We start from the raw sequence: 17,938 nt of genomic DNA on the forward strand, positions 1-17,938 counted from the left end.
GTTCCTCCAGATTCCTAAAGGCAGGGAAAGATTCACACTCTTCAGGAAGCTTTTGGTCAACCCTCTCTTGGCTAAGTGTATAAGACACCTAATACTATGGTATATTATTCACATACAGCAGGAGACAAAAATTTACCACAAGAAGTCTGGGCCGCGCCATGGGCATTGTGACAGGTGCGGCGCGGGGCTTCAGCCAGAGTTTGGTGCGCCTGCTGGCCCCGCACCTGGCACCCGGCTCAGCGCTGCTGGTGGTGGCACGCTCGGCGGCCACGCTGGAGCAGCTGGAGGGTGAGCTGCGTGCCGCCTCCCCAGCGATCTGCATGCACAGCCTGTCCGCCAACCTGGCCTCAGATGACGGGCCACAGTGCGTGGTGCACACTACCTGGGAACTCCATGGGGACAAGCCGATGGAGCAGCTGCTGCTCGTCAACAAAGCCAGTGAGCAGATGGCGCCAAGACGCGCTCCTGAGCACGTGCAGAGTACGTTCCTCCTCCAGGTCCGGAGGCAGCTGTGGGACCAGCTTGCAGGGTATTTATATTTTTCAAAATATAGTCCGGTCCCCCACAAGGTCTGAGGGACAGTGGACTGGCCCCCTGATGAAAAGTTTGCTTGATCCTATGCATATTTACACAGAAGTAAGTCCTACAAGTAAGTTTATGAGGGACAACCTTAGCTGTATAAGATGCTACCTTTAGCAACTGTTTATAGAATAAGCAGCACTGTGTGTTTTTACAGCAGTTGGGGGACTCTTCAGAGCAAATGTTGGGGTAGTGAGGGTGCTACAAAAAGGAAGAGAGAAGGGGAAGTCGCATTGAGTGAGGGAAAGTCTGTCTGTACAAGTTAGTATTCAGTCCCATATGAATTTCTGAAATACATATACAGTGGTGCCCCGCAAGACGAATGCCTTGCAAGACAAAAAACTCGCTAGACGAAAGGGCTTTGCGGTTTTTGTGCTGCTTCGCAAGACGAATATCCCTATGGACTTGCTTCGCAAGACGAAAACGTCTTGCAAGTTTGTTTCCTTTTTCTTAACACCGTTAATACAGTTGCAACTTGACTTCGAGGAGCAACTCATAGAACGCGGTGTGGTAGCCTTTTTTGAGGTTTTTGGTGATTTTTGAAGCTTTTCCAAAACTTTTCCGACACCGTGCTTCGCAAGACAAAAAATTCGCTTGCGAGGCACCACTGTATATAAATATCTTGATCTGTTTTGATATACCTTTTTGATGACATCTTTTAGGTCTGCTGAGTTAAGTTTGCCAAGTGGCCTTCCATGGGATGGCAATGTTTGTCCTGGGGCCATAGTGGTTCCTAGTTCATGACGAGCTCCCCATGTTACATAGAAACTATCTGCGAAAATATAATGAAGGTGGGGTCATATTATATTTTATATAAATTTTATTTCAATGCAATAAATATTGGAAACATGAAAACAAAACCAACCATTTTATTTTATTTTACCTGCCATGTTGTCCAAAATATCTGAACCCCAATCTCCTTGAAAAACTTTCATCAAAATATTATCAAATACATGAAGTTCCTTGGATCCAACAATTTTGTCACGAAAGAGACGGCGGGCTTCATAAGCAACAATTTCCAAAACAGTATCTACCGTGTGTGTTGATGACCCTATGAAGTATAAATTAATAATATACATTATAGAGTTCAACCTCTGAAATTCTGCATTTCAACAGAAAGTCAAAATTAATGCAGCAATATAGGTTACATACCAGAAGGAGACCATCAAGAAGCAAAGGGGGAAATAAAAATCAAGAATGAAAATGAAGGCTTCAAAACTATTCTAATTTCAAAAGTACATGGTAAAACCAGGGTCTTCATAAGCATTAAACAAAAACAATACAATGGCACTTAACAGGAATTTTCATTTAGGTCATTGGCAGGATAGCTGTCTAAGTATAAGTGCTCCTCATCTTAGCAGCAAGTAAGACAGCAAAATGATGTGACAAATAAAAGATGTATGCTACATCATAATATTACAGCTCATACTGTCTCTTTTTCATAATGCGAGGAAAGACTTCAGTAGATGTTGCTGCATATGTCCCTGACTTGTAATTGAGATAAAATAATATCTATTTATCTATCTGTCTCTCTATCTTTAAAATAAAAGCTTTGCCTTTTGCTTATTTAAACTGATGTATCAATCTTTCTGCCAGGGCTAATTGCCACAACTCGCTGTACCAAGAATTCAATGTCAAAAGTTCTGCAGTTTTCCGTATTTTGGTTATCACCCTGCAATAAATGAACAAAGTAAATCCTATTGGTTCCTTAGATATTAATTTCTCATTTTGCTCCTCTCAAATGGTTAAAAGTGCTACTTCTGGCGTGGCATAGTTTGCTGTGTAATGTTTGCCATTTCTGCAAATGGCAGGTTCCAAAACTTGGATACAACAGGACATGGTCACCACATATGCATGTCACCATACTGACCACAATGTTTACAACCTTTTATACTGTTTGCATTTATTATCTTTGCCAGACATACTGACAATAGTATTGAACCTGAAGCAGCATATGCATCAGAACAGTCTGCAGAGATTAAGAAGCAGCTTGGCAACTTCAACTCCAGCAAAAACTTAACTAGGTGCTTAGTCATAGAGAGTAAGTCAGAGTTACTCACCTCCTGCTAAATCATATCTGAACAATCCTAGAACCCACTGAGTAAGAATGCATGGTGTGAATAGATAGTGGCTATGGTCATCTACTGTGAATTTTGCTCGAATCTGGAAATATAAATGATGTCAAAACTACCTCTTTTACTACAAGACTAACACTTGTTTTCAACAATATATTATCGTAATTTCCTACAATTTTTCTACAAAATATATGTATATACATTTACATGCCTAGAAGCACAATTGTGCACAAGTTTACTTCCTACCAAATTCAACAGGATTTGCTCTCAAGTAAGTGTGCACAGGACTACAGAATTGTTTCATTAGTGAATAAACAAAATAACAATATTCAGGATATAACTCTTAATCTCAAGGTCGAGGGTTTGAGCCCCACATTGCAGGGAGTTGGCCAAAATGACCCTCATAGTCCCTTCCAACTCTATGATTCTATGAATCTTGCTTCCAGATGTATTGTACGCAGTGCAGTTGCATTGTTCTAAAAGACACTGGGGCATTCAAATATTCACCATTATAAATATGACTACAAAGTTTAAATTACAGATAGGTAGCCGTGTTGGTCTGCCATAGTCAAAATAAAAAAATTCCTTCCAGTAGCACCTTAAAGACCAACTAAGTTAGTTCTTGGTATGAGCTTTCGTGTGCATGCACACTTCTTCAGATACAAAGTTTAAAATCATTAAAACTTGGATAAAAGTGAATCTGGTATACATACAGAAACAGCACAGAGGAAACATCGAATGGGAGACACAATTGAACAGACTCATTTGCGCCACTAGGTATTTTGCTATTTCACCAGGATGTAGAAACTCTTAATACAGGAGACATAAATTCTACACCAAAGTTTATACCGTTTCATTAGAATCCAAATTAAATCATTTGTACCTGCTCATATACTTGAACCATAGATCCTGCCAACTGATGGATTTTCGGCAAAGATCCCCAAGCAGGATGATTCTTTAGGTTCTTGTGTAGAACAGGTTCTAAATATGCACTATAAATTGTTTGCAGCTGATCTCTTTCTGGATAACTAGAAATTGGAATTATAAGTATCACATTTTCACAGTTATTTTAAATCACTTTGTATTGTTTATTTAGAACTATAACCATCAGTATGGGCTGAACAGACCAAAAATGAAATGAAGTTTGGCTTCTTTGAAGATCTTCATCCAAAAGATTTTTCCAGTAACTGGTTAAAAATGTTAATTTATAAGATCATTACATACAGTGAGCATTTTGCACAAAGTTCCGTTCCTGGACCCCGTGTACATTAGTGGAGTGTGTATAAGCCCGCCCTGCCCCCGTTATGCCCTCTTCCGGGACCAAAAGGACCTGTATATCTGAAGTCTCACATCAGTTGGATAAGCATAAAATGGTTGCTGCCTGTACTATTTTTCATCCAGTAACCAAAAGATGAGTCAGAACCAGACTGCATTAGCTATGCTTTCAATTAGATTAATGCAGGACTACCTTAATATGGAAGGGACGTGGGTGGCACTGTGGGTTAAACCACATAGCCTAGGGCTTGCCGATCAGAAGGTCGGTGGTTCGAATCCCTCAACGGGGTGAGCTCCTGTTGCTCGGTCCCTGCTCCTGCCAACCTAGCAGTTCGAAAGCATGTCAAAGTGCAAGTAGATAAATAGGTACCGCTCCGGCGGGAAGATAAACTGCTCTGGTTCGCCAGAAGCGGCTCAATCATTCTGGCCACGTGACCCAGAAGCTGCACACCGGCTCCCTCGGCCAGTAAAGCGAGATGAGTGCCTCAACCCCAGAGTCGTCCACGACTGGACCTAATGGTCAGGGGTCCCTTTACCTTAATATGGATGGTATCCAAGTTTAAGATCATATGACTTTAAGATAACAGGGAGGATTCTACATGTGTGCACCCAAACATTCTTAGAATCTCCCTTCATACTTTCCATGCTGAGAGGCAAGGTATGAAATTGAGCCAGCAGAGGCTTGCATGTGCAACACTGCCTGCTCCCTTCATTAAAGAGTGGACATGTTCACCCCAAATGTCTAAAGAGAACGTATAAATAAAAATTCTATTCTCCATAAGTGTCAAGACTCCGGGGAATTCTCTCCCTTCCCCGGTGGCCGCAAGGAGCAGAGAAGAACACAGTTCTTACTAATGAGTTTATTCAACCATCACGGCAAGAGACAAAGAATGCAGTCTGCCTCCCATTAATAGCATTGCTCCTCCCACCTCCCTTCCTACCAACAGCACTTCCCCTTACGGTGGCCGCCAGGGGCTAATTGTCTCTGAGTCCTACGCTCTTGCACCCTCAATGAATGCTAAGTTCTGGGAGAAGGGGGGTCAGAAATTCTCTCCAGTGATAACATCAGCTGGCTGCTCTGTCTCCCCGCTCCCTTCTCCCAACACCTCTCAACTCTTCTGTTCGCCTGTCTCTGAGCTGTGACCTTCCTCAAACCACTGCTTTAATTCCTCTCCTCTGGAAGCTCCAGGAGAAGGGGGGTCAACCTCTACCATTCCTCCTCAATCTTTCCCCCTTAAGTCCAGGCCCTGACAATAAGCATACTACTTTTCTGAGGATAATGTATGTTAAGCTATAATTTAGAGAACATAGATGTGTAGAGGAATAAGAAGAGTTCATAAATTCAGTTAGTCTAATATATGGAAATATTAAGAATTATCAAGAAGATACTTACTCAATTGCACACAGACGAACAATAGAAGTAAACCTGGAAGTAAGTTTATGCTTTCCCAGTGTTCCCCCAGCAGACATGGAAGCCACAATTTGGATGTTTTCTAAGCCCACCCATTCAAGATTTTCATCGTAAAATCCCTGATAAGTCAGCACCTTGGGATAAGATAAAATTTACAGAACAGACACATACAATAAGCAGAAAAAAATGTTTAATATTTGTAATAGGCTTACTGAATAGCAGTAACTATGACTATGTGGTCTAATAAAGGTTAACTCTATGCGAAATGTATGTATGCACACATTTCAAGGAGAAATGCTGAATTATGTAAACAAAATCTACTATGGAAAACACATAAATTTCCTTAATTCATTAATTCTGAATGTATGAAATTTCTACAGTATATGAAGGTGCACAAGAGGTCGGTAACACTCAAAATGGAAGGCACTTTGGGGAGAACTAGTCACTGGGAAAAGAGGGAAGACATGATCTTGTAAGTTGGGAATGCTACAGCAAGCCCACTGTTAGCTGAAGACACTGCCCAAATCACTACTGATGTTAGGAGCCCCATAGAGATATCTAAACAGGGAAGAATGGGTTGATTGTGAACTGGATCCTGGACAGGAGCCCAGCAACCTGGGAGGCACTGATATAGATGCTGGGAAGGGACCAAGTGGGTTGCCAGGAGAGTCCCGACTCAAGGTCATTGGATGCCCCAATTGCCATAGTGGAGCTGCCTGATGTCTCACGACACAAGATGTGCATATAAATGTAGGTTTTCTTACATGTGACCTGTTTTCCACAATAATTGAACCAAAATGCTGCACTACAAACACTCCTGAACTTGTTATTTAAACCAAACATTGTGCATCATAACTTGTCTTGCTTACTCTTGTCAAGCTGCAAATTTTATTCTGCACCCATGTTTAATGGACTGCGTAATTTCCTATTTGGGGAAAGGACTAATGTCAGAATTACGACCTGAGACGGTAATAAATGAATAGATAGCCATGCAGCGCACCCAGAAGCTCACCCTCCTGAACAATAAGTCTTCTACTGACAGGCACACAAATGTATTCAGAGAAACATGCTTTTTAAAAAATACACAAGGATTTTCAAGAAACAAATATTATACCAGATATTATAATGCAATTTCGTGAAAACATCAAATGTGACTCAAAGCAGAACAGGAAGTGTGAAGTTCCTTCCTATACTAGAATTCTGAAAGCAACATTTAAACCAAATTCTATTCACCTGCTGCAGGAAAGCCACAAGTGTGCTCGTCCCCCATTTATCCGGTTTGGGCAAATTGATATCCTTTAAGTATAAAACCAGTCTTTCACAATCCTTTGGCCTGTATACGCGCCCAGTATTGGTGCTGATCACCAAGCATGTCTGGCTTAATTTTTGGAGCAGATGTCGAGATGTAGTCTGTGCGCTGCAGTGAACTGTGGCAATTTGAGTGGACCGAAGCTGGGAAAAGGCATAACGAAGCAGCATTCTGGGTGGGGGGGAAATGAAAAGATGCAAATACAGCACACTGGGGGGAAACATCTAAAGTCTGTCTTAGCCATGTGAAATGAACATGCAACAACTAGAAAGCAGAACATTAACCTTGGACAAGTACATGGTTTTCACATGAGTATTCATTACAGCACAGTTAGTAAGATAAACTTTAAAATTGCTCTAATCCTTCAGGCTTCTTTGAATTTTCATTTATTTGTGAGGTTGACTGTTCTTGCACAGCACTTCATTTGGAAGCTCTTATTTCGCTAGCTCACTCCAAATCCCACCCACAACTCACCGTCAAGGCAAAGCTCCAACCACTTCGGACTCCCTCTAGCTCAGCTAGAGTTGGTTCCTTAAATGTGAGGATAAGCACTAGGCTTGCAGAAGCAACATATAGCCTAGGACCTGGGAATAGTTGCCTAGGCGCTAGATTGGTGTGCATAGGTATTCAGAGCCATAAAAATGACTGTAGGTGTTCTCTTTGACAATGAAGAGTTAACTATCTGCCGTCTGCATTCCTTTGGCTGGGGAGCATCCCTGACACCATGCGACAGCCTGACATGAATGGGAAACCCACAGCAACCTGCACATTATATTTTAGAAATATTCTTAGTTAACCTGCAATTCAGAAGGCATGGAACACAGGGCAGTGATGTCATGGTATAAAGAAACAGAAGGAGGAAATCCACATGCCTGGAGTAGCGGAACAGATCCATCAGAGAACATGTGATTTTCAAGTAATACTGCCATCAACATCATTTTAAGTATTAGTAGGCCTGCATTGATATCACAGTTAGTATGAAAATGAAAATCCGTACCCTTTTCCACATCCTTCAGGCCCAACAAGAAGAAATGGCTGCTTACAATGAAAGCCTAGCCAAGGTTTAAAGTAATCCAAGCCTCTTTGCATATCAGGCGTTTGAATGACTGGAAGAGTCTGGACATTGCTGAAATCATCAGCAGTCAGGTTTTCAGGCTTTTTCAATTGGTATGACATTAGGCGTTCAGTATCTGGATCATAATAGGTGTCCAGTGGTTTGTTGGGATTCGGTGGAGACTCACGTGCCCAAGCAAACACCTTTCAAAAATTATATTAAAACATTGTTAAATGTACTCCTAAAAATACCAAACTTAATTGCTATAAAACACATCCTTCACAAACACATCTATTTATTTATTTTGCCAGATTTTATTTAACACTTGATTGAAATAAAACCTCAAAGCAGTTTACAAAGTGAATAAAACAATAAAATTATCAGTAAAAACAGTTAAAAACCAAAACATTCTATATCTAGACCATATGTCTGGATATAGAAACTTAGATACAGAAAATAACTGTATCCTCTTTTCATCTAGAAAATTATCTCCCAAGTTTGAACATGTCAGTTCATGCTCAGAACATAAAAAGCATGTTCCCTTCTAATGATTCTAGAGAGTTAGATCTAGATTGGTAGCCACATTTTAGTCCTATTGAAATCAATGGGACTAAAGCATGACTTAGTCTGGATCCAAAACACCGACTCTTCATTCTCCACCACATGTAACATAAGTTTCTGCTACTCAGGGTATTATTTCATTATTATTTTTTAGACTTTAATTAGTCTCCTTTCTTTTTTTTTTCTTTTAAAAAAATTCAATGTGACTTTCAACAATAAATATTCGCAGTGATGTGGCTAAAATGACTTCACCGCTGTTCTTCTGTCCAAACCCTCTATATAAGTTCTCTTGCTTCTGCCTGAGAGCCAACAATAAAAAGCTTAGCTTCAAAAAAGAGTGTACTAATCTTTTTGTACTGAGACATGCAAAACTTGTACAATGCTTTATCTTCATATGCTATCTAGAAATCACTATACATTTTTCCTCATCACGTTGTTTGTTATGTAAGAAATTTTGTTGCACTTCACATCTGATGTAGACTATTGGGTTTTGTTTTTGGTGGCACAACTGAGTGCCAATATAAGTTTTTGGCTATTTTTCTTCTTCTTGAGATATATTTTTAATTTTAAACTCTCTCTCTCCCGCTCCTCCCCTCTATGTCTACCCTGAAACTGCTAATGATTAGAATAATTTTGTCTTCCAAATAATACCTCTTTTGTAAATTCCTGCCGTGATTTCATGTTGAGATTTCCACCCAATCCTCTTATCAGGCTAATTATAAATTGTCCACGTTCAGTGCACTCATGAAGATGAGACAAACCATTCATCACTGTTCCAATCAAACTTGTTTCTACCACATAGTCATTCTGTAAAATAGAGCATGCAGTAAGATACTTGTAAACTAGCTTGCAACAGCAGGACCAAGTTTTAGTGCAGAAGCCTATTTAAGTAGAGAGGTAAATATTAACAGAAACTTGAGAGTGGCCAAGACAGCACTCAAAAGTACATATACAATCTTAAAACATCAATCTTTAAAAAGCAAGATGTCTGGTAGAACATCTGTCTTAAGAAGCAACACATAGGTTCTATCTACTATCTTAAAACATTTGCTCTGGTAACTACACAGTGACTATAGTTAATCCTCATATGCTCCACAATCAGCAGAGCAATGGATAAATGATGAGCAAGAAGAAAAGATAGGATGGGACTGACTCACTCCCTCCTTCTGCCTCTCCAGTCTCTCACACGTCAAATGTGTTCTGACCTCAGGGATACCAGACACTTCTTGGCCCAGGAGATCAGGACTGTCCCCTCAAAATAGAGAGACCCATTTTGATATCCCCTTGCCTGTTGAGGCTTTGGTCACAGTGTTATCCATGCAGATGAGCAAGATAGAATACATGTACAGAGAGCCACGTGGGTACTGCTCCAAGCAACGCAGGAATTGGAATTGGAGTTCAGCAGAGGGGGAGGCTATAAACAAGAAAATGCTAATATCATTTCCTGCCTTTGAAACAGGAGGAGGAATTAGAACCCACTTAAACACCTCCGACACTCAACTTTGAATTTGTCCATTTAAAATATTTATATGCAGTGGTGCCCCGCAAGACGAAATTAATTCGTTCCGCAATTTTTGTCGTCTAGCGAATTTTTCGTCTTGCGAAGCACGGTTTCCCATAGGAATGCATTGAAAATCAATTAATGCGTTCCTAGGGAAACCGCTTGCCAGGCTGGCGGTGCGGAGAAGGGCTTTTCTCCGCACCGCAAGCCTTCAGCACAGGTACGGGAACAGAGGGGAAGGCGCGCAGCGCTTTCCCTCTGTTCCCGGGGCTTGCGTGGGAGGAGGGTTTTTCCTCCCCACCGCCAACATTCAGAACAGCATTCTGAATGTTGGCGGTGGGAAGGAAAACCCTTCTCCCACCCCAAGTCTTCAGGACAGCCATCCGAAGGCTGGCGCGGGGAGAAGGTCTCTCCGCCGCCCCCCACGCCAGGCTTCGGTGCATCCTTCAGAGGCTGCTGCCATAGTCACGCGTCACTTCTCCAGCTGGGAGAGGGTCGCGGGGCTATGGTTTCTTTAGCCCCGCGCGCGCTCTCCCGGCTGGAGAGGTGACGGGCGCCTATGGAGGTTCCTGCCATATGCGCGCGTCACAACTCCAGCTGGCAGAGGGTCGCGGGGCTATGGTTTCTTTAGCCCCGCGCGCGCTCTCCCGGCTGGAGAGGTGACGGGCGCCTATGGAGGTTCCTGCCATATGCGCGCGTCACAACTCCAGCTGGGAGAGGGTCGCGGGGGGCTGGTTTAGCCCCGCGCGCGCTCTCCTGGCTGGAGAGGTGACGGGCGCCTATGGAGGTTCCTATGGAGCTGTTCCTGGAACAGCTTTCCGAAGTGGGGCGGCTGGGGCAGGTGACCCCGCCCCCCGCCCCACTTCGGAACAGCTGCAAAAGACGTCAGGGGGAAGCGGGGAAGCGAAGCGCTTCGCTTCCCGCTTCCCCCGGACCTCTTCTGAAGCAAGGGGCTGGGGGGAGATCGCTATCTCCCCCCATCCCCTTGCTTCAGAAGAGGTCCGGGGGAAGCGGGGAAGCGAAGCGCTTCGCTTCCCCGCTTCCCCCGACGTCTTTTGCAGCAAGGGGCTGCGGGGAGATAGCGATCTCCCCCCAGCCCCTTGCTTCAGAAGAGGTCCGGGGGAAGCGGGGAAGCGAAGCGCTTCGCTTCCCCGCTTCCCCCGACGTCTTTTGCAGCAAGGGGCTGGGGGGAGATAGCGATCTCCCCCCAGCCCCTTGCTTCAGAAGAGGTCCGGGGGAAGCGGGGAAGCGAAGCGCTTCGCTTCCCCGCTTCCCCCGACGTCTTTTGCAGCAAGGGGCTGCAGGGAGATCGCTATCTCCCCCCATCCCCTTGCTTCAGAAGAGGTCCGGGGGAAGCGGGGAAGCGAAGCGCTTCGCTTCCCCGCTTCCCCCGGATGTCTTTTGCAGCAAGGGGCTGCAGGGAGATCGCTATCTCCCCGCAGCCCCTTGCTTCAAAAGAGAAGACCCGCTGTCCCCGGGGCAAGCTTCGTTTTGCGAAGCAAGCCCATAGGGGAATTCGTCTTGCGAGGCAAATCGCGGACGAAAAAACCTTTCGTCTAGCGAGTTTTTTGTCTTGCGAGGCGTTCGTCTTGCGGGGCACTACTGTACAGTGCTTTTTTTCTAAAAAAACAAACATTTATCCTACTCATATTGAAATACTGCCCCTCAATGAGGCCAAACTTAAGACACTGTTTATATATACAGTGGTACCTCGCAAGACGAATGCCGCGCAAGACGAAAGAGTTTTCCGTTTTTTGAGTCGTTCCGCAAGACGAATTTCCCTATCGCCTTGCTTCGCAAGGCGAAACATCTTGCGAGTTTTTGCGAGTTTGTTTCCTTTTTCTTAAAGCCGCTAAGCCGCTAATAGCCGCTAAGCCGCTAATAGCCGTGCTTCGCAAGACGAAAAAACCGCAAGACGAAGAGACTCGCGGAACGGATTAATTTCGTCTTGCGAGGCACCACTGTATATTATCACTCACCTGTTTTAGGACCCAGTTTAGAGCTTTCTCAAAATAATCCCCAATCCAGTTTTCAAGATTTTGTCTGCAATCTTCGGGTTGGTTCCTTAGCCAGGATTTTATCAGTGAATTAAGATCAGTATCTTCATCACTAGAATGGGATATACCTCAGATTAAAGCAAGAATATATGTTGCCATAAACCAATACATAAACAAGTATAGGAAGAGCACACACAGCCTCCTTGCCCAAGCCTACAAACAGGGGCGAACGAAGGATAACCGACACCCAGGGCGGGGCAAACCGCCGGCTGCGCACGCGTTGTGCTGCTACGTACAACGCATGCGTGGTGTCGCTACATAGGGCGCATGTGTGGCGTCGCTACGTACAGCGCATACGTGCAACACCGCACATGCGTTGTACGTACCGGTTTGCCGCCAGTGCTGCCCGAGCGCCGAATGGACGGTGACTGGATCCTCTGCTCACGGCTGCTGTGGCGGAGAAGGGATCCTCCGCTTGTGGCTGTAGCGGCGATGGAGGGATCCCACCACCGTCCGTACGGCGCTCAAGCAGTGCCAGCAGCAAACTGCTATGTACAGCGCATGTGCAGCATCACTACGTATAGCGCATGCGTGCGACATTGCACATGCATTGTACGTAGCAGTTTGCCGCCGGCACCGCTCGAACAACGTATGGATGGTGGCAGGATCCTCTGCTTGTGGCTGCAGCTGCGAACAGAGGATCTTCCACATGCGGCGGCGGCGGCATGGTGGCTGTTTGCACCGCTGCGCCCGGGGGTGGAGGGCAAGCACCCCATGGGGTGCCTTGTCTCTCTCTCACACACACACACACACACACGACATGGCACCCAGGGCACACCGCCCCCCTGCCCCCCTTGTGACGCCCTACAAACAAGCCCAGAAGTCTTATATTTGCTTTTTGAATTGCAGCTAAATGGTTTATTTAAATAAAATAATCTTCCATGTCATCAGTACTGAAAATTATGTTTGACAGCTGCAGAACAAGCCAAGCTATTAAGAATACTTCAAACTACACCTTCATGTCTTAGCATGTTCCAAAGCTGATAATTACGATTTCCTGGTTTTGGATGAAATGGAAAACCATAGTTTACTGAAGACTTCCTGGCTTGTTCACTTGCTCATGCAAAGGAAGAACCAAAAAAAACCCTATGTGGCAGCTATGTCTTCTTCATATCTCAGCTTATTAAACCCAACATGGCCAACTAGCTAATTGGTATTTCTTTGAAGCCCTCTTTGAAGTTGTTAATATGCATAAGAATCCCATTACAGTTGCTGTCAGACCCACAACTCAATTTAAAGGGAACAATATGGAGAGGTCACCAATTCCATGTATGTAGTGAAGCCTGCCAATAACATTTGTGCGAGAGTGTTGTGCTTATAAGAAACACTACCTACCTTCCAAATGAGCAACAAGCAAATGGAAACAATGAAGGCACAATGGAATGAAGCAATGGCTGGTTAAAATAATTTGTGTATTTTAAATTAACTACATCAAATTTTGTTCAACCTTCCTTAGCATGTATAATCACTGAAAAGTACTCTAATGCACATTTATGTCAAATGTCAAATTACCTTAGGAAGATCATCCCCATTCGAGATATTGTGGCAGGAGAAGCACAACTCAAATCGTGGGTTTCAAAAACAAAGTTCACATTTGGGCCAAACTGAATTCTTTCTCCACTGGGCATAGTAAGTAGACGGTTGTCATCAAGGACAGAATTCAAGGACTCAATCCACTCGGGATCTATGTCACCATCACATATTATCCATGAAGTAACATCTATTTACAAACAGTAACCAAACATTGTATCTCAAACTAGTCACTTTTCAGTAGGAGTTCAAATTAGATTTTAACATTTGCAATTGGAGTGGATACAGGGGACAGCAAGTATAAATTCTGAGGAATTCCAATGTGTGCAACTTCATATATGAACAAACAACTAGATCAAGCCAGATGAATATCCTCTCTCTAACCATGTGCTCTATATAAATGGCTACAATGCAAACAATTCTTATTGTCACCATAGTCGTTTTCTTGTTTACTTAGTGTCTTGTAAGTAAACACACATAGTAACACTACTCCTCTTATGGTGATATCATAAGATTGACCAAATTTAGAATTATAATTCTATACACACTTTAATACGTACAGTGTGTCTTATTTCAGAGTAATCAAGATTAGGATCTAAAAATAAAACTCCTTATTTATGGAAGCCAAGATTTCTAATTCACAGACGTACCTGCTGGTTCACGTACCACTTGTCGAGCACTGTTTGTAAGCACACCATCAGACCATTCTCTGGTGTCCATGTCTATATGACCTAGTAACTGGCGGCGAGGCATTGCTTTGGGGTTCATGGTATATTGCTTCACTACTTTGCCAACTTTGCCAAGTGCAGCCCTCAACATTCTCCAGAGGGTTGATTTGCCTGCCCCGCTTGGGCCTACAATAACTACCCCCATCCTCTGGCGTAGTTGCTCATACAATTCCAGAACTTTCTTGATCTTTACCAAAAAGAAAAAGTAGGATAAAACACACTTAAATGTTTATAGACGTCATCCCTCAAACAAATAAGGAGCAGATAATAAGACATTTTCAAGTTTTCGTTTACCTTTTAAAAACAAAAAGGAACATCAAGTACTGGTTCCTTTCACTTTTGGGTGAACAAGGCACTTGATATTCTGGATTAACGCATCTCACAACCCAAGGAAGAAAGGAACATGTAACCAAGTTATGCCATTTAGTCCAGATCAGATGATTGCTCCCTAATTCTGTCCCATGGCCAAGCTTAAGAAAAAAGACTGAGGAATATCCACAGCCATTTAGATAATGACATCTGAGAATAGAACCTTGGTCCCGCATCCTGCCTCCCAGGGGACTGGCACAAGTCAAAGCTCTCTGCCAAGTGAAGCCTAGTTGCTATGTGTATAAAATGCTAGCTATTGGCTACAGCCAAGTGTGCCTTGGATGCCTCATTCATCCCAAACCAGAATGAATCTTCAAAGCCAGGACCCCATGTTCCTGTATCCATTTACAGTGGGAGAGGCATCCAATAGTGTGGAATGTGCCCTAGTTAACCCTGATCTCTAGGGTGAGAACAGGATACAGTATGATTCCTCTTTTTTTTCTTTTTTTTTCTTTTTTGCAGGGTTTGCTTAGAAGAAGAAGAAGAAGAAGAAGAAGAAGAAGAAGAAGAAGAAGAAGAAGAAGAAGAATAGTAGTAGTAGTAGTAGTAGTAGTAGTTTGGATTTGATACCCCGCTTTATCACTACCTGAAGGTGTCTCAAAGTGGCTAACATTCTCCTTTCCCTTCCTCCCCCACAACAAACACTCTGTGAGGTGAGTAAGGCTGAGAGACTTCAAAGAAGTGTGACTGGTCCAAGGTCACCCAGCAGCTGCATGTGGAGGAGCGGAGACACGAACCCGGTTCCCCAGATTATGAGTCAACCGCTCTTAACCACTGCACCACACTGGCTCTCACCACATTGACAGAGGGAAACCATAAGAGAAGAAAAATAGCAGAGAGAGAACAAAAGACTCCCCCCCCCCATCTGAATTAAAAGAGAACAGTGTAGGAGGGGGAAAGGAAATGACTGATCAGCAAATAAAAGTGAGTGAGTAAAGATACCTAGTAGTTTGAGACCATGAATACAGTTCTGTCCTGGGCTAAGGCAAGTAACTTTTACGTTGCAAACAATGATCACAGGGTTGTTTGCAACATAAAAACACTAACATAACATAAGAGCAAAAAAAAAAAAAAAAGGAATTAACACCCCCCCCCCAAAAGGAAGGAGTCATCTGACCAAGTCTAGAACACAAAATTAGTTCACCTGTTCCGTTTTGCTGAGAAATGTGAGGAGGTAACTAAAACAACTGGATGCTTCTTTCACACAACTAGATAATAAAATCATTGCTTTTAGTGTCTTTAAATTGCATGGAGGGATTTTGTGTCAAGCAATTCAAATCAGATCAAAAACCGTCCTAAATTATTTTGACTCTAATCTTACAGGTTTGCAAGGGTTAAGTGCCACAAGAATCAATGAAGCTTATTAAAATGTAACTTAGTAAAATATTTTTACGTTTGATTTTACATATATACATTTTGCATATATTCATTTACATAATCCGCAAACGTATTTCCAATAACTATGGAATTAAGATTTTTTCCCTTTAGTATTTTTATAACCACAACAGATTCACTATAAGTTTCTTAAGACTTTTAGGCAAAGACCAAACTCAAGGTATTCAGTATCAGTTAGGGTTGTAGCTGATACTTACCTGAGTAGATATAATTTCCAAATTGGCCTCCTCAAAGACTTCTCGTAAAGCATTATTTAGCTCTGCATAATCTACATCCTTGAAATCAATACCAGGAAAGACATCTCTGACTAATGCATCAAACCGTGCACAATCTGCAAATGTAAGCTTTGACATCGTATTGAGTCGCAGTGCTTGGACTACAATATGGCTTTCATTAACTACATGGGAGAAAAGATAAGAGGATACAATTTAATTTCTTTGTGCTTCAAGATGTAAGAGAAACACACTAGCTGGTGTCTAGCATCACAAGATAATGCAATCCCTACAGATGGTGGATTTGTAATACCTTAAATTTCACGTGGAAATTCAGTGACAAAAGGATAAGAGCTAGATGATATACTGAGTATGAAAATATTCAGCAGTGTGGTGAAGACATTAATTCTTAGGTTTATGCCACAACTCATAAGAAAGCTATGGTCTTTTTAACAATAAGCTCAACAACTCTGAAAAAATTAACTAATTGTTAATGCAAACCCACTGTGCCAAGCATTGTCTACTGTTTGACAGGACGCCAGATTCAACAAACTTCCTAGTTTTTATATTTCCCTATGACTTCAAAAGACATTAGGATTCCTGCAGCCATGTTAGATAATACGCTACTGTGAAGCAGCATCCAACTTATTTGAAGCAACTAGGTTCCTAATGGAACTAGGAATCAAGAGTACTGTGGGTATCACCAGCGGTCATGATAATACATCAACTCCGTGTGAATCTGGCCCCAGCTCTTCCAATGACTGTGGGTCAGTTGCAGGATTCTAATTGTGGGGGGGGGGGGAGATTTTACATCTGCTGACAAATAGATTCCCACAAAAACAGAATGCTTGAATTTGAGAAGTCATATAAAGATATAAAGAAAGCCAACGTCCAAGTTTTACCTGTCTCTTTCATTCCATTTTTTTTCAGCTGTCGAAGAAGGTTCCCACATCCCCTCAGAACAGTCTTCAGTGCTCGCAAGCCCCAATCATAATGCTGCTGAGGTGTCAAGAGTTCCCTGATTTTTTTTAAAAAAACAGTCATATTTTAATGCTTTCTCCATGTACAATCATTGATCTACTTCCCTTTAGTGCTTGAGAAGAAATCAAAAGCTTTAATAGAGTAACGAAGAGATGCAGAACCAGGGGCTAAGTTAGAAACCAACATTAAACCATGGTTAATTCAGCTTAACTCCACTGTCAGAGGTGGTATGCTTCTATTATTCCTGTATTGCAGGAGATGAACTCAGGATCCCACTCAACAATTCCGTGATTCTATGATTCTGAATGCCAGTTGCTAGAAACCACAGAAGGGGAAGAGTGCTGTTGTGCTCAGATGCTGGTAAGGGCTTCCCATAGGTATCTGACTGGACACTGTGAGAACCAGACATTGGATCAGATAGGCCAATGGCCAGGCTCACTAACTGCAGTTCATCTGAAACCATAGTTTGAAACTGGATTATGAATCTCAGCTTGCATTAACTATGGTATATTATTATGTTAAAGCACATAATAATCATAATTTGCTGTGTCACTCTGTGCCTTCTGCCTCAATGGCTACAGAGATTAAAGGGAAGAGCAGCTGGAACACAAAACTAATAGCGTAGCTAAGAGACTTTCACCAGCACTTTCACAAAAATTTATCTCTAATCTCTCTACCCAGCAGTTGGCTCCTTTCTCTGTCCATACCCCTCATTAACAAGAGTCTCCAATCCAATTGCCAGTTATAATTATTACAATAACTTTATAATGGGGGTGGGGAGCCTTTTTTGGCTTGTGGGACCAGATTCCTATCTCCCCCCACTGCATGGGTCAACTTTGACAGGTGGCTGAGCCAGCCAATCATCCTAATGGCAACAGGTGATTGATTGACAGTTGGGTGG

The 17,938-nt window shown here is 42.8% G+C and overlaps 1 protein-coding gene across 3 annotated transcripts in view; it reads right to left on the reverse strand.

Moving 5' to 3' along the window:
- Positions 1-17,938, reverse strand: part of DYNC2H1 (dynein cytoplasmic 2 heavy chain 1) — a 166,216-nt gene that overhangs the window by 107,360 nt on the left and 40,918 nt on the right. For 2 of the 3 annotated variants that reach the window (XM_081197607.1, XM_081197606.1), the window contains 13 exons: positions 16,959-17,074; positions 16,042-16,241; positions 14,003-14,267; positions 13,335-13,542; positions 11,745-11,874; positions 8,916-9,071; positions 7,647-7,906; positions 6,574-6,820; positions 5,323-5,474; positions 3,538-3,682; positions 2,640-2,742; positions 1,463-1,630; positions 1,221-1,351 (listed from right to left, as the gene is read on the reverse strand). In XM_081197607.1, coding sequence (XP_081053733.1) covers positions 1,221-1,351; positions 1,463-1,630; positions 2,640-2,742; positions 3,538-3,682; positions 5,323-5,474; positions 6,574-6,820; positions 7,647-7,906; positions 8,916-9,071; positions 11,745-11,874; positions 13,335-13,542; positions 14,003-14,267; positions 16,042-16,241; positions 16,959-17,074 — 2,281 coding nt within the window. The remainder of the gene's footprint in view (positions 1-1,220; positions 1,352-1,462; positions 1,631-2,639; positions 2,743-3,537; positions 3,683-5,322; positions 5,475-6,573; positions 6,821-7,646; positions 7,907-8,915; positions 9,072-11,744; positions 11,875-13,334; positions 13,543-14,002; positions 14,268-16,041; positions 16,242-16,958; positions 17,075-17,938) is intronic. The other variant, XM_081197608.1, reaches the window with a different exon arrangement.

Source organism: Podarcis bocagei (assembly GCF_964188305.1).
Source record: "Podarcis bocagei genome assembly, chromosome: 6".
Lineage (NCBI taxonomy): Eukaryota > Metazoa > Chordata > Lepidosauria > Squamata > Lacertidae > Podarcis > Podarcis bocagei.